This window comes from Macaca thibetana, chromosome 5, assembly GCF_024542745.1.
Source record: "Macaca thibetana thibetana isolate TM-01 chromosome 5, ASM2454274v1, whole genome shotgun sequence".
Taxonomy (NCBI): domain Eukaryota; kingdom Metazoa; phylum Chordata; class Mammalia; order Primates; family Cercopithecidae; genus Macaca; species Macaca thibetana.
In genome coordinates this window covers 13,273,079-13,300,254 of record NC_065582.1, presented here as the reverse complement: position 1 = coordinate 13,300,254, position 27,176 = coordinate 13,273,079, and the positions used below count along the sequence as shown (strand labels likewise).

Genomic DNA, 27,176 nt, shown 5'->3' with positions numbered 1-27,176 from the left:
TTTCAAAGTCATTTACTAAGTGGTACCTATGTGGGCCTATTGGCTGCCATTGGTTGTCCAGTGGATATTGCTTATGCTTGGTCCTTGGTGCTTTCGTGTGTGACTGGAGCTTTGAGAATTAAATAATAATAATTTATATTTTATTATTAATTCTACAAATGTTAGTCATACCATTACATGTAAAATGATGTAAAGAAAAAGTTGGCAATATCTAAATTAATATTTATCAGCTATATAAAGTTAAAAGTTGTTTTCTCGTACTGAGCAAAGTTAATAGTTAAGCTCTCCAAACATTTTTAAAGAAGTTATTTAAAAAAGTATTTTACTTTTGCTGGAAAAATAGTGATTTTGAATGATTTTATAAATTATTATATTTGTATTATATGTTGATATGAATTGCTACTTTGCATATGTAATTTGAAATAGATTACCTTAAGTTTCTTGGCAAATACAATTATAAATTTATGTTAGCTGTTAAGAGAGAAAAAATTTTTAATTTAAATGTTAATTTAAACATTTTATTTTGTCTTTTAACCCTATATTGAATAGAAAAGTAAACTTCATACTTCCTTTTTATATAAAGCACAGATATACATATAGTGTAAAGAGGGACAGAGTATATTTGTGATATTAAAATTTTATGGGGAAAGTGATTAGGAAAAAAATGTTTATAAAAAGATCCTTGGGGTTGTGATAATGAGAAAGCTTGAGCAGCACTATAATTAAGGACAATACTTTTAAATGATAATTTGTTTCAGTTTAATGCTCATACATAACTAATTACATGTGAAGTTATCTAGCTATCTAATTTAAAACTCTCTAATATTGACATATATATATATACACAGACACACACTATGTGTGTGTATATCACACATCCTGGTTTGGAATATAAAATGTATTTCTTACTGTAAATAGTGGTTTTAAAAATACTGGAAAACACATGGATGAGGAAATGAATCAGACTTGGATATTAATGGTAATAATAAATCTGCCCTTTAATGACTACCTTCTGGATACCAGACACTTGGCTAAGCACTGCATAAGCATTCAGTACTTCATTCAATCCTCTTTACATCTTTACAGTTTATATATAAGTAAACTGAGTTTCAGAGCCATAAAACACCTAGCCAATCATAAAGAATGAATTAATGGCAAATCTGAATTCAGAATCAGATACGGCTTACTCTAAGACTTAGGCTTTTTTTGCTGTAGCTTCCTGTCTCTTCTTGACCTCAAACAGTCTATAGGATACTTGTTATATGAATAAGTAATCATAAAAACATGGCAAATGCTATAAAATACATCCAGGAAATAAGTCATTTTATTTAACAAGCATTTATGTACATTGTTTAGCCAACAGCTTTGGAGTGTGATTTCCTCCTTCATCTGTAAAATCAGGCAAACGCTGCTGCTGACCTTCTAGATGATTTTGTTAAGGGTTAAATCAGACAATGCAGGTAAAGGGCTGAGAGCACAGGAACAGCTCATGTATTTTTGAGTATTGTTAGCTGAATGTTGCAGAGGACATAAACTTACTGGAAACACTCTCATAATCCAGTTCCACGTGCAGACCCTGATAAAGCCACGTGAGGATGAAGTTAATTCAGTGAGTGCTATGGGTATTCAAGAAGCAAAGGTGGCCGTGGTATTTAGACAAGACAAATGCAGGAGAAAGACCTTTACCTGAACTCTGAGAAATGGAGAGGGCTTTGGAAAGGCAGAAAACAAGCCAGGGCCAGAACAGAAACGAGATACAGAGCAGGAAATGAGCTTGCCGTTCTGGGAAGAGGACTTGGTGAAACACAGACTGGGTGAATAATGGAAGACAAAACAAGAAAGGAAGGCTGACACCAGAATAGGATGGTGAGATATTTCTGCTCAGTTCTTTGAGCAATTGAAAGTCACTGTTTCTGGTGAGATGAATGAAATGATGCCTTTTAAAGCTTACTTCATAAAACAGTGACATTATACAACAGGAGAAAGACTTGATGCTTGAAAACTAGTATGAACATCACTGCATTAAATCAAAGACATGCATAATGAAGTGGATGATAATGGCAGTGATGGAAATGAAATATAAGTTTAGCTTGGAACACATATCTCCTCCTCCTCCAAACTAATCAATCGTGTTTAGATGGAACAGAAGAAGAAGAAGTAATGACAACTGTGATTTCAAGGCCTCAAAGAAAATGAGAAAACACTGCCATGAATAATGTAGAAATAAAGGATTTAACAAGTCTTTCTATTTGTACTTACAGCTAATATAATTACAAACATAGCAATAGAAGATAGATTTAGATAAAATATTATAAGTCAAAAATATGGTTAGATCTTCAAACGTCACTTTGGAAACCATGAGTATGGAGATAATGGCTAAAACTCTCAGAATGAAGGAGTCACTGAGGGTTTCTGCTCAGGCTGAGGAACGTGAACAGAACTCTCGGGCCTGCAGGGATGAAACTGCACATACAGCATCCTCTTGAGTTCAGGTGGTAGTGGTCTCTTGCTTGTATTAGCATACATCTATTCATAAATGGAAGATCTTTGCTTTCTCACGTAAAAGGAGACAGCTATTACTCAAAGTAGGCTATCCTCCAGGTTTTCCTAAACTGTCCCTGGACAAACAAGGCGTCCCCCATCTGCCACACTAAGCAGAGCAGTACAACTTGATTCAGTGAGGAAGACCATGGTTTGCATATTACATTTATTGTTGAGTCTTTAAAAAATGCAAGGTTTTCTGAATTTTTTTTGTAATATATATGTTTTCTGATCAATTTATTTATACATTTGTTACAAATGTTAGAGTTATGTAAGTTTCATCCACATGCACTGCATATCCTAAGGAACAAAGGTTGCATCCCTACTTTGGGGCAGAAAGCTCTCAGGTCTTAGGTAGCAATGCATATGAATTCATAATCAACTATTCACAGGGTCAGAATATGATCATATAGGAGAACATGATAAGTTCTCCTATATGATCACATGAAGTATATGCGGCCATTTGCCCCTCCAAAAAAAAAAAAAAGGAAACTTGAATAACAAATAACGGTTTGAATATCAATTTGAAATGATATTAAGATAATTTTTTTCAAGTAATTAATCACTATTTCACTATTCAAATCTTGCTGAAATAAGAAACATGGAGGTATATATACATATATATACACACACACATATATATTTTTATATTTGAGATTGAAGAAAGCAACTGAATGCTAATAGATATAAAATTATTTACATTTACTTTTTTTTTGGCCTAAAATCTTATCAAGGCTGAAATGTTCTGAGCTTTAATATGATTTATGAGTTAGTATATCTGATTTCAGGGATGTTAAATCAATTAAGCTACCTTACTGATATTTTATGAACCCTGGTGGAATGTGTTTTATTTCACAGACATACTTCTTTTATATTTGAATTACGTTGCCTCTAAAATGCGCTTCCCACTGAATTTTAATTTTCAGTTTATTTTCATGGTATACTATACAAAATTTTGTCTTTGTTTTGTATTTGAAGCAGAGTATGCTATAGTAAATTTCACAAAGGTTATTTATAATAAACTTATGTTTACTTGAAAATAATGTAATATTAGTAGAGGATGCAGAAAAAATGGATTTAATTCATACTCACTGTGGTAGTGTTGCTGGCAGGGAACGTCTAATAATGGAATGAACTTGTCTGTAAACATCCAGTTTGGACATGCATCGGCAGGAAGTGTGATTGGCAAAACTGATTGTTACTGGTTTGGGGCCTTGAGAGAGAGGCACTGTAATTTCAAATAACTACAAAGAAGGGACAAAAAGAAGAAAAAATTATATAGATGCTATAAAGCACTTTTATGGTTAATACTGGAGTCCGAAAAAGAGTGAGATTAGCTCTATATAAGTAATACTGAATAATGTATGCAGGACGCTATGTTTTTTATGATTACAAAGTAAAAACTGTCTTGCTCCTAACCAGTATCTTTTATCAGAGTAATAAATACTCCATATGTTTATCTTATGTCACTAGTTATGAAGCGTATTAGAATTAGGATAACCAACTAATGATTACAGAGCAGAGACATGACAGACCAATGTGTTCAAGAAAAAAGAACTGTTTCAAAGTTACAGATTCTTTGACATGAACATTTAAAATATCCTAAGGATTTAAAAAGTGTCACACACACAAGCATCTTTGTGATTTAAGAGCAAAGCTATTGGCCACACAACCCAGAAATGCTTGGTTATGTCCTACTTTAAATAAACTGAATACACAGACATAAGTTACATAGATGTGGAGTTAATTTTTACTAAATTTCTACCTCAATGTAGTTTTATATTTATTTCTTACAAACTGATTACGTTTAAAAGAAAAAAAATTTATAATTTAATAGATAAAGTCATGTTTCCGCTATCTTGATAAAGTCATTATGAAAATAATGAGCTTGAAACAAGGTAGGAAATTTTACACAATTCTGAATTATAGTCAAAATTTAGTTTAACTGGTCTCCTTCTGAACACCTTATTTAGAAGAACTTCTCTTTTTCTCTTCTTTCTCCAAAAACAATGTTTTAAATTAAATATATAAATACATCATTGATTAAGTAAAACTAAGTAGATTTAAATTCCTAGGGTTCTTACACTCTAAAATCTTCATAAGCTACAATTTTTCTATCTTTTAAGATGTCTACGGAATGTGTGTTAAGAACTAGCACTACAGAAGACATATAAAGTGGTTTTAAAAAGAAGCAATTTTTAATAAACTTATAAAATTACTTATTTTTTATATTTGTATAATTTATAATTTGATTATTTAAGCTCTCTAATAATGTAGATGGTAGGAAGGTGTACCTAAGATTTTAGATCTAGTAGGCAGTCACATATGTGTGAGTTTAGGAGAGCCATTGAAAAGTCATGAACATTTAAGCTGTAATTGGAGTCTTGGACGTTGATGAGATTACTTGATGAGCACTCTAAATGAAACGAGAAAATGTCTAAGAATAGAAACCCGGGGCACAGGAACATCTATGAGGTGGGAAGAGGCAAAGGTACTAGTGAATATGTCTGGGAAGAAGCATAACAATGATGGAGCATCAGGAGGGGAGACTGTCAAGGGGTGCCAGAGAAAGAGAGGAGAGCTTCAAACAGGTGGTATGTGGTCACAGGGCCACATGTCTCTGGGAAATCAAATATAACAGGAATTGACAGGAGATAACCAGCACCTGGTGTGGTTCCAAGGGCTGTGGCAGGGCAGGGGCTGTAGGAAGGAAGCAGCAGTGGATATGGGGGACAAGAAGTACTCCATGTGACTAGAGGGAAAGGGCTCAAGTGGCTCAGACCAGCAGAAACAATTGTGCTTATACACACAGTGTTTGTAATCTGATATGGTTTGGATGTGTTTCTCCTCCAAATCTCATGTTGAAATGTGATTCCCAATCTTAGAGGTGGGACTTGGCGGGAGACGAATGGGTCATGGGACCAGATCCCTCATGAATGGCTTAGCACCATCTCCTTGGTAAGGAGTGAGATTTTGCTGTTAGTTCATGCCAGAGCTGGTTGTTTAAAGGAGTCTGGGACCTCTCCCCTCCCTCTCTTGCTCACACTCTGGCCATGTGACACACCAGCACCTCCTTCCACCAAGATTGCAAGCTTCCTGGGACATCACCAGAAGGTGAGCAAATGCCAGCATCATGCTTCCTATACCTGCAGAACCATAAGCCAATTAAGCCTATTTTCTTTATAAATTACCCAGTCTTGGGTATTCCTTTATAGCAATGCATAAACAAATAAGTAAGCACTGCAGGATTTGGCATTGTCTCCAGTGAAACCAGGCAGGTCAGAGCCTGATAGTGAAGGTAAGGCACTATTTGAGATAACTAACAGCCATTGTAGAAGATTTTATGTTTTCCCACCCCTAACCCTTGGCAGCATCATTCCTGCTCCCACTGATGGCTGCCCTTCCAAATTCTGCCCCAGCCTGTTTTCCAAATGGTAGACAGATTGCAGTGAGCAGTATCAGTGATCATGGAGAGACCTCATCCACGCCTAGGTAGATAATGTTCACAAATCAGGATCCACCCATGGGTACCAAGCATGAATTCAGGAACAGCAGCTTTGAAGAACATTCTGGTGAGATGAAGAATAGCTAATTCACATTAAGAAAGCGTCTTCCTGGAAAACTAAGTGTGCCTCTATGCTTTCAAAGGCTACAAGAAATGTGTTTTTGAATATACTGACTAAAAGAATAAGGAGGCAGGTAAAACAGCACTAAAACCAAATCACTGTTTAGAGAACTGTCTTTTCCTCTAAGGTGAAGACTTTTATAAGTGATAAAATGGAAGTACAGTTGGAGAGAAAAATTGTATTGCAGTTTAACTACTTAAAGGAAATAAAGGAAATCAAAACATAAAATAAAGGAATAAAAATCAAAATCTTAATAACTGATGTCTCATTTCTCTTTTATGTGTCTAAGAGGCAATTGGCAGGCTGAATTCAGTTAATTTTATCAAAAGGAACAGAGACTGAAAAATTAAAGTCAAAAAAATTTTTCTTCTCTTGAAACACATCCTCTATCCCCAAATTTTGACCTGCTACTTGACACCAGTGTGAAAAAATTTTAAGAGTCCAGAGAAAGATACCTTTGATAATATTAAAAGTAGAAAGAGTCTTGATAATTGAGTTTTATTTATCTATCAACTTCAGGAAAATTAGTAATATCTACCGGGAGTACGCTGTCTGGGTATGTAGTAAGATGTAATTGTACCTATACTAGCTCTTGTCACATACTAAAGAGGCCTCTTCAATTTTTCAGATTCTTTCTGTACTGGTCTCATGTGTATATATCGATTGACTTACTGTTATCATGTATAAATGATTACAGTTTCGACTGCCTTTTCAATAAATATAGTAAATTCTATTTTCCTGTTTACAGACCCCTTCATTAATTTTTACATAGCTATATTTAATCCCTATGTTACTAAGGATTTCCATAAGCATTTTTTCCTAATTAGATACTATATGCTTCAAAAATATACATTTTTGAACTGACAAAATAATAATTAGAAGTGTATTATAAACACGCATGTCCCCGTCCCAAAATAAATACACATCATTTTTCAAATCACTGGCAACTTCCCTACTCCACTAAATATGTAAGAATAAACAAGAGTTTACTTAGTCTTGAGAAACAGACATTAATCAGAGTCCTGGATCTTCAATTTACTACTTCTGAGACTTGGAAAAATTAGCCAACTTCCCCAAGCCTCCATTTCATTACCTATAAAATAGGGATAATGATAATGGTGATTTCAGTGTAGTGTTTGGATTTCTCTTCCTCCTCTTCTTCTTCTTGTTTTTTATCATCATTCACATCAGCCAAGATTTAAATTTTTGTTAAAGAAACTCCAAATTTTAAAATTTCTATTTAAAATCTTTTCCTTGTTTAGTTTTCAATAACTATTTGTTGAGTACCTACATGATATCAAGCTCCTTGCTAGAATCTCAGGATAACAGTCATCAGTAATGACCTTGCCTCTATGCGGCTGATCAGAAACCTAACAGTGAGGGCCGGCTGTGGTGACTCACACCTGTAATCCCAGCACTTTGGGAGGCCGAGGTGGGCAGATCACTTGAGGTCAGGACTTCAAGACCAGCCTTGCCAACATGGTGAAACCCCGTTTCTACTAAAAATACAAAGATTAGCCAGGTGGGGTGGCAGATGCCTGTAATCTCAGCTACTTGGGAGGCTGAGGCAGGAGAATCTCTTGAACCTGAGAGGCAGAGGTTGCAGTGAGCCCAGATTGTGCCACTGCACCTGCACTCCAGCCTGGGCAACAGAGGCGGACTCCCTCTCCAAAAAAAGAGAAAAAAGAAAAAGAAAAAAGGAAAAAAAAAAAAAAGAAATCTCATGGTGAGGGTGAATGAGAAAATACATATACACAGAAAGAGATACTATGGTAGAATTTCTGAAATACCAAATAGCTTACCATAAACACTGGAGTTTAATTCCCTTATGCAATTTGTTCTTGCCATTAAATAATGATCTGAACTAACACAGTAACTAGAATTTTCTCTCAAAAGAGTTTAGATCTAGCTAAACATATCAATGTTTGAAACAGTAAGTAGATTATTTTAAGAAAACATGAATCATGATACTATTGTCAGACTATTTTGTGCTTTATTGTGTATATAATAGTATTTTCTGTTCTACATTTAAGTTCATAGAGCATAAACTTTATGTATTATGTTCAGCACTAGCTAATAACTCCAAGTATGTATGTTTATTTAGTAAATACTGATTGATGATGTATTTAACTGATGATATAATCTATTATAATTTGATATTTTGAAAACTATAATTTTTCTAAAACAGTTTTATAAAATAAAGTGAATTGTTCTGGAACAATAAATGCTATTAACTTGTGTCCAATGTAGGACACAAAAAAAGTTGTAATAATACAATTCATTATGGAGTCTGATGTATACTTTAGGCATATAATACCAGCTGCTGGTTTTGGAGAAGATCAAAAGGACATATAAAAAACAGTAATTAAGCAAGGCTGGCAACTGGAAAAAACATCTGACTGTATATTCTGTAAAACTATAATAAACAAGAGGAAATGGAAAGTGTTTCCAACTGAGAAGTTCCCAGTTGTAATCTACTGGCATTCTTTAATAGGAATATTTAATAGTCAGTTCTCACCAACAAGAATGGACATCAAATAAAGCCACATTTTGAAACAATAGGTTGTTTACAGCAGCATAACAACGGCTGTAAAGCAACAATTCCTACTTGTACTTATCTTGCAGGCTATTCAAGAAAAAGGGGTAGAACTTCCTTACTGAGAAGATCTTGAGTTATAATTTAGTACTAAATTCTAAGCAATGTTTGTGTGGATACAAATATGACACAAAAAATGCCTTCCTCTAAAACACCATTATATCCTAAATATAACCAGCTTCTCTTCAGAACAAATCTCACTACCATATTTAATTTAAATATAAATATTCTAAACTTTAGTCCATTAAGTACATATATATGTACCCCCTGAAGAATATGATTAATAACTGTGAAATCAGATTTTAAAACTACACAACATTTAAAGAAATAATCCCCCAAAATGGGAAAAAGTCTTAGCATTTTGACTTAGCATTGCAACCACATGGCTAGCTATAAAAGGCCTGTGGAACTTAAATTGGGTTTGGGAAAGAATATGGAATAACAGATAGCCTAACAGATTTAAATCTGTTACTGAATTAATTTTAACATATTGTTATGCATAAAAAGTATACACAGTACCACAATTAAAATAAAAACCTCAATTGAAGAGTTTTAGAAATACTGAACAAAATATGTGAATCTCATTGTACCTTGGATTGGAAAAAAGAGGTGTTTTTCACAGATGCATTAATTATGTTCTTAAGGCAAATGTTATTCTTAAAGAAACTTCTGATAACTGGTACTGGTATAGAGTTCTTTTTCCACATCAGGATAAAACCTGATTTCTAACAACTGTGCTTGCCAAATATTAACTTGCTAAAGATACAATACAAATCACGTTCCACTTGCTGAATGCATAGGAATGTAATAAATTAATTTTCCAGACTGCTGCAGTATTCTGTTTAATTGATGGAAGAAATATCTCTGACTGCAGTGCAAAATAATACCTCTAATTTCATTATATAGTTGCATATTTTACTTAGGTTTAAGTATTTTTTGTTGTAAAATTTTATGAAACATCCAACTTAAATATAATCAAGCATGTCTTTCCTAATATACATGCTCATATTATTGCTTTATAAAATAATGAAAATGAAGTAGCTGCTTGTTTTCAAGATGGCAATGTAGAATTTAAAATAATGCTGCCTCTATATATCAGAATTAGCTCACAGCGACCTAGCTTCCAAACTAAACTGGCTTCTTTAGTCTGGCACTAATGAACACAGCAAAGAACTTCTAGTTTCTTGAGCTTGGTTTAACCCCACCATTTTCAAGGAGACTCCAGAGATTGAGTTGTTTTTCTTTATTCTTTCCTAGATTTAGTAAAATATATAAGGTAAATACTAATATTCAAGTAACTTTTTAATCCAAATGTGTGCCTCAAAAGCAGATGACTTTCATCTGCTTTCATCACCAAATAATTTATCCCCTGCAAAATTCATTTTCTACTTTTTGGTTGTATCTCTTAAATATACAACTTCTCATAAGAAAATATACTCAAAGTGTATGTTTATGAAAGAGGTGGAAAAGACATCCAATCTACTTAACTTTTCAAAGCCACTTAGATATTTGTGTGGAGAACTTTGAAGCAGTTTTTATCGATTAGTACACTTTGGAATGCACAGTGCATATGTTTTTACTTTTCAATGAACAGCTGGCTTCCTCACACACTCTGATAACCTCCCCTTCACTGAGCCCCATGAAAAGAAAAAACATTTCTATGAAGTATCTATAAAAAAAACATGAGTTTACCATTACCTAAGGTACACTGTCCTTACAATTTCTATCATTCCAATTGGTGACTTTGCTACAAAATGTGCCTGGAACTCTTTTAACAAAATGAAAATTCTTTTTTTTTTTTAACCTTAAGAATATATAGCAATAAGAAATTTCCTTTTATATTTGAAGGAAATCATCACACACTCCCATTCATATTACATTGATAATGCAATAAATTGAATAAACTCAGGAAAAGGTTCTACTTAAGTACACGTTTGCAGAACTTGGAATATTAGTAACTATGTGGGAACACTGCCTTCTTGCTTTCAGAAATTTTAGGCCTCGACCTCCCTTGGTTTGTAAACATCCCGGATATGCATTTCCATAAGCCTTTGTACTTTTCTTGCACAACACTTAAACTACTTTTAATTACTTGATAAATGTTGATTTCCTTTGCTAATTTGTTAGCTCTATTAGGGCAAGATCTATACATCATTATACACCTACACTTCGTGCATAGTATGCTTTTAGTACCTAGTATGAAGCACCACATAATGGGTGTACAGTATGCACTTGCCTAACTGAATTTAAATTAAAACTATTTGCCAGGTGCAGTGGCTCACGCCTGTAATCCCAGCACATTGGGTGGCCGAGATGAGTGGATCACTTGAGGTTAGGAGTTTGTGACCAGCCTGGCCAACATGGTGAAATTCTATCTCTATTAAAATACAAAATTAGCTGGGCATGGTGGTGGGCGCCTGTAATCACAGCTACTTGGGAGGCCGAGGCAGGAGAATCGCTTGAACCCAGGAGGTGGAGGTTGCAGTAAGCCAAGATCACGCCATTACACTCTAGCCTGGGTGACAAGAGCAAGATTCCATCTCAAAAAAAAAAAAAAAAAAAAAAAAAAAAAAAATTATCCCTTATACTATAAACAAAAATATAAGTGAATGCTTTGGACAGGAAAAGGGCATGATAATACAAATACAGCGAGGGAAATGCAGGGCACAGTCAATGATGAATGTTAACTTTCCCTTGGTACTGATGTTTGCTCTTCTCTTCTGACACATGAATGCCCTAAGAATTAATAAGCACACCAGGCTTTAAATGACATTTATCAGAATGATGCTTCCTCCCAAATCTATATTTAAAGACCCAATCCTTCTTCTAAAATTTTAGAATTATACATCAAAACTTCTGGTATCTCCACCTAAACACTATTCACCATTCAGGCTCTTTCAAATCAGTATATTCAAAATTTGACCTTTGACCCCAAATTTGTTTCTTTTTATTCACCTATTCATTTTATTCACTTCTAAGTGTTTGCTATGTGCCAACTACTGTGCTATTGTTCAGTGTAATAAGCAAACACAATCTTTGCTTTCATGGAGTCTACAACCTATGGAATAAGGCTGGGTGCAGTGGCTCACACCTGTAATCCCAGCACTTTGGGAGGCAGAGGTGGGCGGATCACCTGAGGTCAGGAGTTCTAGACCAGCCTGGCTAACATGGTGAAACCCCATCTCTACTACAAATACAAAGAACTAGCCAGGTGTGGTGGTGCATACCTGTAATCCCAGCTACTTGAGGGCTGAGGCAAGAGAATCACTTGAACCCAGGAGGCAGAGGTTGCAGTGAGCAGAGATCGTGCCACTGCACTCCAGCCTGGGCGACAAGAGTGAGACTCCATCTAAAAAAAAAAAAAAAAAAACCAGAAAACAAAAAAAAAACCACCTAGGGAATAAAACAAAGATAAAACAATCTGAGAGACAGGGTAACGATGCTAAGAGACAGCAACAATGGATACCGTGGAAGCACACGACAGAGTGTTCTGGAAGTAACAGCAACGATGGATGCTGTGGAAGCACATGACAGAATGTCCTGGAAGTTACATTTACGTTTAGGCCTAAGGATGAGTAGAAATTAACTAGATACATTGAGATATGGGATCAAGTGTAGGGAGATGTTTCAAACACAGAGTACAGCATTACAATGCTGGAGGTGACAGATATTGACATAACCCAAAAAGTGAAAAGAATTTGGGTCTTAGTGGTAAGTAGTTTTTGCGGGGAAAAGCATTGACATTTGAGGCTGGACATTTAAGTAGCATCCAGATCACTGAGGGCCCAGGAAATTAAGTTTAAGGGATTTTAAGAGTTTCATTCAAAACACTAACAACTTAGAACATTTGTACCAATCAATCTGACCAGATGCTGGCCTGAGCAACCCAATCAGAAAAGACAAGCTTATCACAACACTAGCTGAATGCTGGCTCCATCCCAATAAGGCAATGTTATCGAGGAGTTTTTAGCAGTATCTGACCTAGCGGTAAGAAAAAAAAATAGGTGGGAACTAAACAATGAGATCACTTGGACTCGGGAAGGGGAACATCACACACCGGGGCCTATCATGGTAAGGGGGGAGGGGGGAGGGATTGCACTGGGAGTTATACCTGATGTAAATGACGAGTTGATGGGTGCTGACAAGTTGATGGGTGCAGCACAGCAACATGGCACAAGTATACATATGTAACAAACCTGCACGTTATGCACATGTACCCTAGACCTTAAAGTATACTAATAAAAAATAATTAAAAAAAAAAAAAGGAAAAAAAAAATCACTGCTAAAAAGTGGCAAATGGATTGGAGGAAAGGAAGAATGGAGGTAGGAGGCCAGTTATTAGGCTTGTCCAAGAGGAGTGGTCTAGGTGAGGGGTAAATGTGGCCTAGATCAGAGTGGGATTAGCAGCACGGAGACACTGGATGGGTCCTAGAGATGTTTGCAAGGTAGATCGAATAGCAATTAGTTTTGGTGAAAGGGAGAATAACTTGGCTTGACCAACTGGCTGAATGATGATGTCATTTACTAAGACCGAGAATACTGGAAAAAGAAGAGGATTCACTTACTTGCTTATTTGTACAAGGTGGTGGGGAACAGGTTGTAACTGTTAAGTGAGACAGACCGACCGGTCTGAGGGAAAGCCAAGGCACAAGGTTGAGTGGACAGTGGAGAAATCAGCAGAGAAGCCTGAAATGAAGGGAAAGTTTTGGGAAAAGTAAAAAAAAAAATTAGATGAGAAAACACAAGGAGAGTTACAGTCTGGAGAGAAGGTGTCTTAGGTCAGAATTCTCAGGAGAAATAGCATAGTTTTGATGAACTACACATTTTTAATTCTCAAAATCCTCAAATCTTTAAAAAATTAAAATGACACAATAAAAATTATTGCTACATAAATTTTAAAATATGACTGATTACAGATCAGAATGTATAAATATTGTGATTATTGCAAGTATATAGCCTACCAAAAGGATAGAAAAAAAACTAAAAAAAAAAAATCAACCAATGACAAAAAGCAGAAAAACTTCAGAAATTTCATAGGCAAATTCTGATTTTTCACACAAGCAGATGATGGGGAAGAAGCTGAGAAAATGCATATCAACATTATAAATTATTATAAAAATAAGCCTAAATTCTGCAAAGCTGGGAGGTGAAAGAGATGAAATACAGCAAGAAATGATTCCATGTGATCTAAAGTAGACAATTTTCTTATAGCAAATATTTGACGTTTAAGTACTGAGTATACTGGGCAAAATTATTTCATCTATATGCAGCTTACATTTAACACTAAATGCTCATCTTACCCCTGGCCCCTTGCTATTTTATTTTATTTTATTTATTTTATTTTACTTTGAGGCAGGGTCTGGTTCTGTCACCCAGGCTGGAGTGCAGTGGTGCGATCTCTACTCACTGCAGCCTCTGCCGTCCAGGCTCCACCAATCCTCCCACCTCAGCCACCTCCCTAGTAGCTGGGATTACAGGTGCACAACACCAGGCCTAGCTAATTTTTATACTTATTTGGAGTGACAGGGTTTCACTATGTTGCCCAGGCTGGTCTCCATTTCCCAAGCTCAAGAGATCTGCCTGTCTTGGCATCCTAAAGTGCTAGGATTACAGGTGTAAGCCACCGGGCCCAGCCAAGCCTTGCAATTTCTAAAGCCTAAACCTCTCCAACACCTCGCTCTTGATAGAGTAATTTTTATGCTGAGCATACACACCTCCTCCTGAATAAATACTTTCACTCCAATACCCATTGGGTGAATGTGACACCTAATTAGACCAACGCAGATAATGAATATGCAATGGTCGCAGAAAAACCACTAATGGTTAATGGAAGACTAAATTTACTTACTTTGCTTACTAACAATATACTGATTTTCTGTTTTCCAAGTTTACATTTTACCTAAGGTATGCTTAGGTATCTATTTGGCCCACAGGTAAATTATGCATTTATTTGGTCGACCAATAGTAAGAAAAATGTAGTGTTGGCTTTTGCTCATATTAACTAATGAATGAGAGAATAAAGAAGAATTTTCTCCCTTATCTGTAAAAGAAACAGATATATAGTAATACATATTTATTATTATATATAATGATATATTATGTATAGTATAATATATATTATATATATTATATATACTATATATACTATGTATAGTAATATATAATATATATTATATTATATATTTATATATAATTATATGTATAATTATATAATATATAGTATTATATATTTATTATAATATATAATTATATGTTATATATTATATTATATACTATATAATTATATTATATACTATATAACTATATATACTATATATTATATAATATACTGTAATATATAATTATATATTATATTATATGTATGTGTATATATAATATTACATATATTATATATGTATGTATATATATAACATTACATATATTATATATGTATGTATATATAATATTACATATATATAATATATAAATATACTGTAATATATAATTATATATGTTATTATATATTATAGTATATAATAATATATGTTACTATATTACTATATATGTTTCTTTTACAGATAAGCGAGAAAAGATATATGTATGTATATTTGTATATACATATACATATGTCTATGTATATATAAACTTTTATTTTAGGTTTGAGGGTACATGTGAAGGTTTGTTACACAAGTAAACTCATGTCATGGGGGGATGTTGCATAGATTATTTCATCACCCAGGAACTAAGCCCAGTACCCAATAGTTATCTTTTCTGTTCCTCTCCAGAAACAGATATTTTTTAAAAGATGAAGCTAAATTGATAGCATAAACTTTTGTTTGGCAAAAAGACTCATTATCTGAAAATTATACAAGTGTGTTAATCAGCTATTTTATTATTATTCATCTTCAAGGCAGCAGTTTTAAAGCCTGGTTTAAAGGGAAAATGCTAGGGGTCAGGGAATCAACACCCCAAAACTGTGGGGGAAAATGCTGTGGATATGTCTATATTTTCATTTGTTCTCATGAAAGGGTCCACAGGTTTTATGTGGTACTAAAAGAGATTTGTGCACTGATTCTGTGGCAGGCACTGGATAAGTAGTGAACAGACCTGTTTTTGCCTTTGTGGAGGAGGGAGACATTAATCATGTAATAATGACTACATAATTATAAACTATGTGATTACAGGCCGTAATAAATACCATTTTAAAAGTATGGGAAACTATAAAGCATTTACTACAAATATTGGGTCTAATCTAAATAGGTCAGAAAGTCTTGCCTGAGGCCTTGCGGAAGCCACTGGACACCCAAGTTGAGATCTGAAGAACTAGCACCTCAGGAAAGAGGAGACAAGAAGGCCAGGTTAACTTAATGGTGTGTGTGCCAAGGCCCAGGAGCAGAGGAAACACGATGATGCCCAGGAATTGGAGAAAGCCTAGAGCACTGGAAGCACAGGATCAAGAATCATTACACTAGATGATGCTGAAGAGGGGCTATAGGGTAGAGATTGCAGGTTGTAATAAAGATGGGGTCTTTAAAATCCCGCATGTTCTCATTTATGTGGGAGCTAAATGAGTGGATCTCATGGAGGTAGAGAGAAGAATACTGATTATCAGAGGCTGGGAAGGGGAAGAGTAGGGAGGATGGAGAGAGGATGGTTAAGGGATACAAAAGCACAGTTAAATAGCAGGAATAAGTTTTAGTATTCAACCGTACATCAGGAAAATTGTAGTGAACAGCAATATATAGTATATTTTTTAAAAAGCTGCAAGAGAAGAATTGTAGACTTCTCAACAGAAAGAAAAGATCAATGTTTGAGACGATGGATATCCCAATTACCCTGACTTGATCATTACACATTTTGTACAGGTATCAACACATCACACATGACCCCAAAATATGTATAACTATGATATATCAAGAAATAAAACCTTTAAAAAAGATTTTTGTATTATTTTATGAGCAAAGAGAAATCACTGAAAGGCCTTCATGCTGGAGACTGACATCAGATCTGTGGGGTTTTTTTTTGCGTATTTGAAACAGGGTCATGCTCTGTCAACCAGGCTGGGAGTGCAGTGGTACAATCCTAACTCACTGCAGCCCTGAACTCCCGGGCTCAAGCAATCCTCCTCCCTCTGCTGCCTCAGCAGCTGAGACCACAGGCATGAGCCACCATGCCAAGCCATACATTTGGATCTATGTTTTTAAAAAATATGCTTGAAAGTAATTTATAGAAAAGATTTTGAAGAAAGGAAACGGAAAGAGGAAGAGCAGAGAGAAGGCTATGTCCTTAGTTGGAAAGAGTATCCAAAGCATCTTGGTTTACTATTTGATTTAAATCAAATACCATATTAGGAATATAATCTAGAATACATCATATTGCTTAACTGGATTATTTTAAAATATAAATTAATAGCATTCCAAAAATTGTATATTTCAATTCCTAAATCATCCATATATATTTTCTCTAACTTTAAAAGAAAATGATATTTTTGTCAAGAGATTCAGTATACCAAAATTCCTCTTAAGGGGTTTGGCTTGAAGATAAAAACAACATTTTAGTTATTAATATGTTTTAAAAATGAATATTACCTTTCAGAGAATATCTGCTTGGCCTAAGTATTTCTATTTAATTTATTTTAAAGTATGCAGTTCTAAAATTTAGAGGATTTTAAAGAATCCTGTTTGATTTCAGGGTTATGATAAAACAAGAATATACCAATAAAACTTGTTAAAGGAGTATTAACTTATTTAGAATAGTAAATACAAAACTATAATGTTTTATTGTTTATTTTATTGTTGTTTGATAAAGATTCAGGGAGGATAAATGAACTAAGGATAACTTTTGCTATGCCCCATAGCACAATTATATATTAGTCTATTAAAAATATTAAAATTTTGTCCACCACTGAAATATTATCATGTTCCCACAACTGTACATTTTTCTGGTAAAGTTTCTAAATGCATGACTATATTTAGAGTCATACTGTTTTCCTTGGTAACACATGTTGGAATGACCCCTACATTATTTTGCTGTGCTTTTAGGAAATAATCAGAATGAACTTCATCTGGCTAAGCTTAACTAACTATGATACTAATAGAAATGATAGAAGGCCCCAAAGCATCACCTTTTAATTTTTTTAACCTTTAAAGTTGAGGCAGAGGCAAGCTGAATAGAAAATTTAGTTTTATAATTTATTTTTTGTTTCTTCTTGCAAGTCTTAATCTAAAATGGCTTGTTTCTTTATCAAGTGGCTGAGCAATATAAAGAAACTCAATTTTTGGAAAAAAAAAAGCAATTAATTTCGGTTGTATAATAAGACACTGTCTCCAAACTCAGAGGCCAAATGATCATAACAGTAAAAATTATAGAAATATTCAACTAGCTGAAAAAACGTAGCTCATGGAATTGAGATAGTAATCTTAACTCTGATTTCTATTAATATTATATTGAAATAAGAGTAGGTTTTATTAGTGAAAACCATGTAGATCAGCTTAAGCTTGCATAAAATTAAAATGTTAATTTTCTGTCATACCACATCATAAAATCAAATCTAACACCACATCTTTCAAACAATTTCATTTTTCATTCTCCAGGTCAAAGAACAGTTCTGAATTTAGCCAGATTTACGTGTGTGAGTCTAACTTGAAAAACAGCTTGGAAAGGCCATTAGGACAACCACAGTTTTGTCTTTCGGGAAAAGTTTGCTTCAGCCCAACCCACAGGACTGGATTTCTCCAAACATTTCTGTGCAGAGGCCAGAGGTGCACACGATTTCAAACAACACTCTCACGGTTATCGCCAGCACATACGCGTGTTCCACAGCCAGCCTCCTCTACCACATAAGACCCACAAAGTGGGTTTATGTGTCTGTTCTGAAAATCCCTGATCCAAAGCCAACCTTAAGAGACATTTCCTGGTTATCAGAAACTTACCATTTAATGAGATAAACTTCCCAGTTTATTCAAAACATCTGAGATCTGGTGTCAGAGTTATTTCCTTTGCTTTCGTCAGGAAGACAATCAATTTGTTCAGTGAGATGGCTTATTTCAATACTATACCACTGTTTCACAGAACACACGCATTTAATTTTACACTTTGAATGCATACTTTGCACTGTTATCTCCACCATCCGAAAACTTACCCATTTAAAAGTATTTTATTGCCAAATGAAAATGTTTATTCTTAAAGATCAACACACACACACATACATACATGTCCACACATACATTGCATATTTATTGTTTTCTTCGTGAGGCTTTGACTCCATTATGTGAAGAGTTTGCCAAGCAATAAAGCATCAATTACTTTCTTTGTGACACTGTATTGTCAAAAACACAAAATACTAAAAAATTGACTTCATTCCCCCAAAGAAAATATAGGAGACCCTGAGTTGAACCAAGTTACTTTAAAGCAACCAGAAGTTTAAGCACATCATCCCTAAAGTGAAAGGTTCTGATTGAAGGGGCTGTCACGGGTAGCAGGAATGGGCAATACCCACCGTCTTGCTGAGGTAGCTCGTGCTGGTGTTCATGCACTGTAGCCCCTCACTGTTGCAGCAACCCCCACATCTGTAGACGGACACACATGGAGGTTTAAAGAAGGTGTTTGTTGCGACTCCAAACTCCTTCCCCACATCTATACACACCTCCCGTGGCATGCATTGAGTCTTTCTCCACTCATTATCAATACCTGTCAAGTCATAGGGAAATCAGTAAGTTTTATGGAAACCACCAAGATAAAAAAGTCCACAGCAGCTGCAAGTCACTCACATTCGATTTCAGATTTTAACATTTAAGTTCAATATATAACTAAAGAGACAGCTGATGGGATCCTAAATTGACTTGTGAATAAGAATATGATACAACATTGAAAAGACAAGCTAAGAATATTTTCTTAAGCTCATTTCTATAGCCAGGCAATGAGCAAAATTAGCATTATGCTTTATTAAAAGTACATCAATATCCCACAACACTAATGTTTGGTTTTTGTTTCCTAGGCAAATGGTAATTTAATATATGAAAGTTTATAAGATGTGCGGAGAGAGTCATGTTCATTCTCTATAGTGTGACCATTTATGTGCTCTCAATGCAAATATAAATATAATTTTATTTTTCTTTAAAACTGAGTTGCATATGAGAAAACAGCTATGGTTTTAGATTCAAGTCAAAAATCCTTTTCAGGCAGACTGTTTGGCAACCTTGAGTAATGTCATGGCCGCAGCTGCATTGCAGTGAAATGCAAGGCTATTTTCCACCAACTGGGACTCATTCTGAACTTTCTTCAGCAAAGTCAATGTTTCCTCTCCCTTTTAGCTCTCCTCTGGAATTTTGTTTCTGATGAGTTAGTAGCTCACCTATAATACTGTTGACTTTTTGAATTCTGCATTACAAATGATGTATTTCCTAAGTATACTAGTTTATTTCTCCCATATTTCCCCTAAAATAGAATTTTTGGAAAAGGACATAAACTATTGGTTATACAACCATGAAGCCATTTTGTTTGCCTTTGTTCTCAAAATACTTTTCAATATCAAACTTTTATAGTGATTAAGAGCTACCAACTGAAGGCAAGTAGGTTTTTAAATTACTCCACCACCTTTTTAAAAAATTTTTTTAATTTTTTTTTTTTTTTTAAATAGAGATGAGGTCTTGCTGTGTTGTTCAGGCTGGTCTCTGACTCTGGCTTCAAGCAATCCTCCCACTTCAGCCTCCCCAACGGCTCGGATTACAGACATGAGCCTCTGTGCCCAGTCCTACCCTACCAATTGATGCTATGACATTTTATGCAACATGATCATTTTCTGTGAAGCTTTATGCTAGATACCTCATCAGCTTAAGTCCCACTCTGAGCCAGTTATCTATGAAGCAGCAAGGCAACAAGTGGCATCTGAAAAGGCGATTTCAAATGAAGCATTTCTCAATCCAAATCAGATTGGAAATTAAGGTATAATTATTTGATAAGATAAAGAATGTTTACGTTAATAAACATATACAGTGTGTAAAAATATAGCTATCTGTTTTAAAAATTTTCCAATGGCTATCGCCTGAAAAAATTAATGTGTGTTGTTATGCATGGACCTTTCTATCTTGTATTTTAAGAAATCATCTTAATACTCAAAGTGAAATCACAAAATGTTATATTTTGAAGTAATTATTTTCTATTTGCTTTCCGCCCTAAAGGTGTATTTGGTGATACAAACATTGAAATTAAAGAACCAGGCTGGCAACTTCCACTCATTTGATATATAAGGCTTACTATATATTTTATTTCCCATACTTACTTTTTAAGATCTCTGCATTATAATGTGCTGCGGCGAATTTTATAGTCTCTTCTGTCCTTGAGTTGAGGTTGGCCTGTTCTCTGTTTTGTTGCCAGCCTCCTTTGCTTAGCTGACACTTGTACATTTTCCAATATTCTGGGTAGAGTACAGTCATGAGTTCATCTACACTGGACACAGACCGTAACTGCTCCTCCAGATCTTTGCTTGCAAAAGCCTGTCAAAGAAAAATGCAAGATCAATGACTTACCAGCTTAAGGGATTTAGAAACAAATGTACTTTAAAACGGTTAGGTTTAATATTATCTATGCTCTGTTCCCTAACAAAAATATTATTAATTACTCCTAAATTACTTCACTTTCCTTAGTAAAATTATATTTATATTTTAATTTGTATGAACAAAAACAATTAAAAATACATATTTTGTTGTTAGGAAAAAAATTTTGTGATATAATCTTAAAATAATTTTAAAGTAGCTTATTTGTTTTCTTCATAGCTTTTTAAATTGGTCAATTTGTATGTTTGAAAATGTATTCATTTGCATCACCCTCCTAAACAGATAAAATTACACTGAAATCCGCCCTAATGCTTTGCTTTATTTTTAGTTACAGCAACAATACAATATAATTAAGCAGGATGCTTGACAGTAGGAATTTTACTTTCATGGGAGCTATTTTAGAACAAATAATCACATGAAGAAAGGAATTTCAACAACAATGTCACAGTAAGATTTATATTTTGGCAGAATCTCTCAATATTTCAGAGAAAATTGTATGATTAAGATTAATACCACCGCCGGGCGCGGTGGCTCACGCCTGTAATCCCAGCACTTTGGGAGACCGAGGTGGATGGATCACGAGGTCAGGAGATCAAGACCATCCTGGCTAACACGGTGAAACCCCGTCTCTACTGAAAAAACAGAAAAAAATTAGCCGGGCGCGGTGGCGGCGCCTGTAGTCCAGCTACTCGGGAGGCTGAGGCAGGAGAATGGCGGGAACCCGGGAGGCGGAGCTTGCAGTGAGCCGAGATCGCGCCACTCACTCCAGCCTGGGCGACAGAGCGAGACTCCGTCTCAAAAAAAAAAAAAAATTAATACCACCTTCAAAGAAATGAAATAGTTCAGAGAAAACTAAATATTCTTTTTGACGGCCAACTGCATATATAAGTGTACTCATTTAAGTAGAATATTCCAAATTATATTTTAGTAGTTACCATATCTACGAAATAAATACAATTTTTTTTTCTAAATTACACTTTAGAATTAGGAAAAAGGAAACTTGTATAGCTTTATCTATCTGCCAAATAAAATACAACATCAATTGTTTATTTTATATTGTCATGATTATCCCAGCTTTTAAATATAAATGTATAAGTAAATACTTTGGACATTGGTTCTCAAAGTTTAGTGGGAATAAGAGTCAATGAACGAACTGTCAGAAATGCAGGTAACTGTCCCCCACCTCTCCATGGTTTCTTGGATGGATCAAGAACTTACATTTTAACAAATTACAGTTTTCCTATCTAATTTTTGAAGCACAAAATGAACGTATTTGCCTTAAAATTGAAATCCTATTTAATCTGAAAGGCATTTTTCACTTCTATTTTTAATAATCCAAGTTATTCTATGTAAGTGTTTTTTGTACTATATATTGAGAACATAATCTAATTTCATTTTCTAATCTCATTATAACAGAGCCTCCTAAAAACAAGTCAGTTATGAATATGAAATGTGCTGCTCCCTATTAGATAATGAAGTTGGCTGTGAATGTTGGGTTTACACTTTCACTACCATTTATGGTGTGATTTGAGTATATCACGTAATCTCTATAGGTCTATATTAGAAAAATATTTATATTAATCCATTACTTTCTGAAGTATATGGGATGATTCCTGATATACCACACAACCATAGAAAATCTACTGAATACAGGAAGGGTGGAGGTGGAGAGGAGGTCTCAGTTTAAATGAAAGTTACAAAACATCCTCTCACAGTTTCCCAATTAAATGTTTATAACATGTTTGCCAAAAAAATCTCTTATGACACAAAATTCAAAAATCAAAAGTGTTTCAGAATTGAAAAAGGTTACTACTGAAGAGAACATTTATAAAAGTGATTATAAAAACCACACAATACGTGAGGTGATGGATTTGTTAACCTGATTATTATAATCATTTCACAATGTATATGTACAGCAAAATATCACATCATATACCTTAAATATATGCCATTTTTATTTGTCAGTCACACCTCAATAATGTTGGGGGAAAAAAAAAAAAAACAGTGTACAGGTGTATCTGTGGTCACTGTTACCTGCAGTAAAACATAACAGATAAGTTTATTTTTGTCTGCTTGTTGAATAGCCCTTGAAGAAAAGGAGCAATAGGGACCTGCGTGTGATTGGAAGGTTCCTGGAACTCTCCACTACAAGTCAGCTGGGATTAAAGACAGGTTGTGACCTAGACTGAGCACATCAGATATTCACCAAACTGTTAAGAAAGGGATGATGGTAGACAGAGACTTTCAATTAAGTATTATTTGAAGTTTTAAGGCAAACAAATTAGTATTGTAAAAGTTCAAAATGAGAAATAACTATAAAAATATTTATATTTATTAAAAAAAAACACTGTTCCTCAAAGATCAACTGGAGAAAAACATAAGCATAACATTCACAATAGAGAAAATACAATATTAAAAAATGAAAAAACAGTAGAAAAGCTATTATATTTATACTCTTAGGCTGAAAAAGGCCTTTTTAAAGTGAATATAAAATAAAATGAAAATATTTGTATGGCAGAAAACACTGCAAACAAATTAAAAGACAATAAAGTAGGAAATTATTTGCAATATACATAATAGATGAAAATGGACTAATATTATTAAAATATTGCATGAATACACTAATGAAAATATGAACTGGTGTTTCAACAGAAAGATGGACAAAGAACTTGAACTGAATATTAACAAAGAAGAAATATAAATAATACATATTGTATGATGGCAAAAGTGAAGGAAACTATAATTCTTTTCAATCCTGGTGGGAGTATAAATTTGAACATCTCTTCAAGGAAAATATGGTACTGCAGGTTGAAAGACCTCTAATATATGCTCCATTTAGATAGCCAATTCACTTTGGAATAAAATTTCCTATCCAACAGAAGTGATATAATTCTGTCAGGTATATGTATAAATTCATTGCGCAGCTGTCTATATAATAGCAAATATATAAAGCCACCTAGCAGATCGGGCACAGTGGCTCACGCCTGTAATCCCAACACTTTGGGAGGCCGAGGCAGGCAGATCAGGAAGTCAGGAGTTTGAGACCAGCCTGGACAATGCGGTGAAACCCTGTCTCTGCTAAAAATACAAAAATTAGCTGGGCATGGTGGCGCATGTCTGTAATCCCAGCTATTCAGGAGGCTGAGGCAGGAGAATCACTTGAATCCCAGAGGCAGAGGTTGTGGTGAACCGAGATCATGCCACTGCACTCCAGCCTGGGAAATAGAGTGAGACTCCATCTCAAAAAAAAAGCAACCTATAGAGACAATAATAAAGAATTGATGAGATAATTTATAGTAAAAACAGAAACTAGCACAGAAAGGAATGTAATAAAACTATAAGATGTTGATATAGAAGTATAACTTAGATATGAAAAGAGGTTCATGATATATTCTATGGCAAAGTAGGATACACAATTTATATACTACATACCCACAGAAGGATCATATATATATTTAAAATATAATCTTTTCACAAAATAAAATTTATATATAGATTGCATATGTGTGTGCAAATAGTGTTAAGAGTAAAAGATATGCAACACAAAAAAAGTTTATCTTCTCTGAATTACAGGATTATGGTAATCATATTCTTCTTTATATATTTCTGTATTTTAAATTTTAAATGATGAACATATGTAACTTTTTGTAACCAAAACAAAATGTTTAAAGTAGTCATACCTGAGCATTTGGGAGGCCACATTATTAGCTCTCTTTTTACCCTTTCATTTACTTCACTGCTCCTATTTCTGCATAGAGCATGCCTTCGATATATTATTTAATTTATAACAATCATTGACAAAAGTAGCCTATGGCAGACAAATGAAATAAAAATGGCTTGAAGATTGAGCAATTAATTCGCTTTTTCTCACTAGACTGTAATTATTATACTGGTGTGAAAGGAAAAGAAGCTTTAGTATCAAAAGACCCGGAAATACCTAATGTAAATGACTAGTTGATAGGTGTAGCAAACCAGCATGGCACATGTATACCTATGTAACAAATCTGCACGTTGTGCACATGTACCCTAGAACTTAAAGGATTTTTAAAAAGACCCAGATTTCTATCTTTGCTCCAGATCATATTTAAGTGAGTAAGATTAGGCTTCATCTCTTTGAACTTCATTTTACTCTGTAAAATGGAAATAACAGTACCTTTCTCATAGAGTTTTTGTGGTGATCCAAATAGGCATTTGATATACGAGTGTAATATGACTCTTGCAGCCAGAGTGGAATTGTCATTATAACATCTTTAGGAAACAAATGCACAGTACAGAGATTATTAGATAAACTGAAATTTTTACACCATTATTCTACCTCAGTACTGTCCAAGTTCTGGGGCAGTATTTCTTCAGATCCGTCTTCTGCATTTTCACTCTAAATGACTAGTAACTTAGGAAGTGAGCATTGTCACCTAACTGATACGGTTGTTTAGTGAATATCTCAGTGAATAGTGACAAGACTGTTTACCACCTAACCATGGCACATTCACATTCACATTCTAGTTTGGAAGAATATGAAGAGGTCCCAGTAAACTAGAATGAGTTCTGAGCCGTGGACATACCAAAATCTTTCAAGTGGAAGTGTTATGCATATGAAAGTCAAGTTCCTTCTTAATGCTTTCTTGAGCCTTATATACACCACTGTTTTCTAGAACATTGAGGTCATTTGTTTGAATATTAACAGATTCCTTTATCTTTCAAAGGATTTGGTGCAGTTTAAAACAGAAAGTACCTTACAAATGGATACTAAACTGTAATAAAAACTTCAACCAATGTAAAAGTTAATATAATTTTGCATTCCAACTTGGATGAATCAATTAGGAGGTACTAGTAACTATTAGTAATCGTCAGCATGTATGCATTAGCAAACAGCAACCTATATGATATTCAGTGGAAGAGTTTATGATGCTACGGAAGCCAAAGTTGAGTGTGCAATGACAACGTCAGGGAGCTACAGAGAATCAGGAGTCATTCCCTTCCTTGATTATTCATATGCCTAAAAGGCATTCCCTTCTGACTTAACAGAAGAAGGATGATACAAGATATCTCTTTCTAGGAGAAATTACAAGATGACAAAGAGTTTTGGGGTTTCTCCTGCACTCTATAACTCTCTTTGGGTTATGAAGAGTCATAACATGAGGTGAGCACTTAGGGGAGAATTGACAACTTTATGTTTTACACACATAGTTATTATTTTTTAAAAAACCTCAATTTTCTCTTGTTTCTCTACTTTGACTAGGGGTTGTGCAGATGCCCATTAGGGAAAAGGTGCAAGTGCATGCAAGTTGTCCCACTTGTAATACCCAGAGGGTCAATAATAAGTGCGAAGCAGAAGAGGCATCTGGGATTAATACCATTCATGGTTCTGGACTTGTTGATGAGCGGAATTTAAAAATCTATAAAAATATCTAAAAAATCTATAAAACCAGTGCCAACAGTCTCTTCAAACAACTCTCTTAAGTTAGTGGCCATGTTATATATAAATGTGACACATTTAATAATTTTATGAAGTTGAAAATCACGTGGAAATGCATAGACTTGAATTATGAAAAATGTTCTTTTACCCAGGAGCATACACTCATCAAATAATAATAATCAGAACTGTAATAATAGGCAAGAATAGATCAAAAGAAACATCTGATCACAATATAAGCCTTATCCAGAATGCTTGGGATTAAATGTGTTCTGGATTTTGGATTTGTTTGTATGTTTTTGAAATAGTTGTATTTTACTGGTTGAGCAACGTTAATCCAAAAATCCAAAATCCAAAATGCTTCAATGAACATTTCCTTTGAAAGTCATGTTAATACCCAAAGAGTTTCATATTTTGGAGCACTTTGGATTTTGGAGTGTTGGCATAGGGATACTCAACCTGTATCA

At 34.4% G+C, this 27,176-nt stretch overlaps 1 protein-coding gene across 2 annotated transcripts in view; it reads right to left on the bottom strand.

Moving 5' to 3' along the window:
- VEGFC (vascular endothelial growth factor C) overlaps positions 1-27,176 on the bottom strand; it is a 121,148-nt gene that overhangs the window by 18,229 nt on the left and 75,743 nt on the right. Inside the window, exons 1-4 of one of the 2 annotated variants that reach the window (XM_050792561.1) lie at positions 23,233-23,539; positions 21,023-21,236; positions 19,241-19,431; positions 3,634-3,785 (exon numbers count right to left, since the gene is read on the bottom strand). In XM_050792561.1, the coding sequence (XP_050648518.1) occupies positions 3,634-3,785; positions 19,241-19,431; positions 21,023-21,176 (497 nt within the window). In that variant the 5' untranslated portion in view covers positions 21,177-21,236; positions 23,233-23,539. Of the gene's footprint in view, positions 1-3,633; positions 3,786-19,240; positions 19,432-21,022; positions 21,237-23,232; positions 23,540-27,176 lie in introns of those variants that run through there. The other variant, XM_050792560.1, reaches the window with a different exon arrangement.